This window comes from Quercus suber, unplaced genomic scaffold, assembly GCF_002906115.3.
Source record: "Quercus suber isolate HL8 unplaced genomic scaffold, Cork oak 2.0 scaffold_214, whole genome shotgun sequence".
NCBI lineage: Eukaryota > Viridiplantae > Streptophyta > Magnoliopsida > Fagales > Fagaceae > Quercus > Quercus suber.
Genome location: NW_027069672.1, coordinates 886,652 through 887,550, shown reverse-complemented (window position 1 = coordinate 887,550; position 899 = coordinate 886,652). Strand labels below are relative to the sequence as shown.

General features: G+C 35.2%; 1 protein-coding gene across 1 annotated transcript; it reads left to right on the top strand.

Annotated features, from left to right (window-relative positions):
- LOC136070145 (uncharacterized) lies at positions 1-665 on the top strand. The gene is made up of 2 exons (XM_065779591.1): positions 1-381; positions 459-665. The coding sequence occupies exons 1-2, from the start codon at positions 51-53 to the stop codon at positions 611-613; spliced, it is 486 nt and encodes a 161-aa protein (XP_065635663.1). The 5' UTR covers positions 1-50; the 3' UTR covers positions 614-665.
- Positions 666-899: the final 234 nt, after the last annotated feature.

The window sequence follows — 899 nt, the reverse complement described above, 5'->3', positions numbered from 1 at the left end:
GATCATTTGTTTGTTGCAGTAGTAGTACTATTAGAAGTTCATAGGTATTGATGGCTTACATTCCACCACACAAGCGTCACTCATACCAAGCTGGTAGCAGTGATAGGCATAATAGACCCTCACCAATTCCACAATCCCTTGTTCCTCAATTTAGGAGAAATCTTAATTTGAGGTTGCCACCCAAACCCTTTTCACAAAGAAGTGGAAAGATCGTTTATAATTATGCAGAGCAGGCTATTTCCACATGGTTTCCTGTTGGTTTGGATCACAATCACCAGTTTCCATCTTCTGTACATGTTACCCCAGTTCCCTTGCAACTTTTTGGGAGAACAACAGGAACAAATCCACTAGTTTTGTTCAAGAACAACAACAATCATCCAGGTAAATGTTACTATTTTTCTGCATAGATTTTTTGTTTGTAACCAATTATTAATAATGGGTTTGTTGGTTTTGGTTAGTTGAGCAAGTGAGTAGTCCATGGGTGTATATAGCAGAAAATGTTGTGTCAGACTTGCTTTCTTCTTTCGAGAATGTCAAGAATGAAAAGTTGGACTTGAAAGATGTCAAGCCGAAGTTGGTTGCTAGATTTGGGAAAATTCTTTTTCATAAGTAAGCCATGCTTCTATTCTATTCTATGAGTCATTGTTTTAGTTAATAGTTTTTTTTTTTTTGGGACGCCCTATGAAAATTTAATTCAATATAATGAAAAAATGTGAAATTATGAGGTTGGCATGAAGAAGTGAGTGAGATAAATCCAAAACACTTATTTTTTATGCACTTTGTTACCTCAAACCAAAGCAAAGTTGTCAACTGTCACTTCATCCTTATCTTCTAACCAAGAAAATAACTTAAACTTCATTAACCAAAACTTTAATGATACACTCAGTCAGTTAGAGTAT

Bases quoted from the DNA above. Each gene is read 5' to 3' on its own strand.
- LOC136070145 (XM_065779591.1), top strand. From the start codon at position 51: ATGGCTTACATTCCACCACACAAGCGTCACTCATACCAAGCTGGTAGC. The intron at 382-458 runs GTAAATGTTACT...GGTTTTGGTTAG, and splicing joins GAACAACAACAATCATCCAG to TTGAGCAAGTGAGTAGTCCA.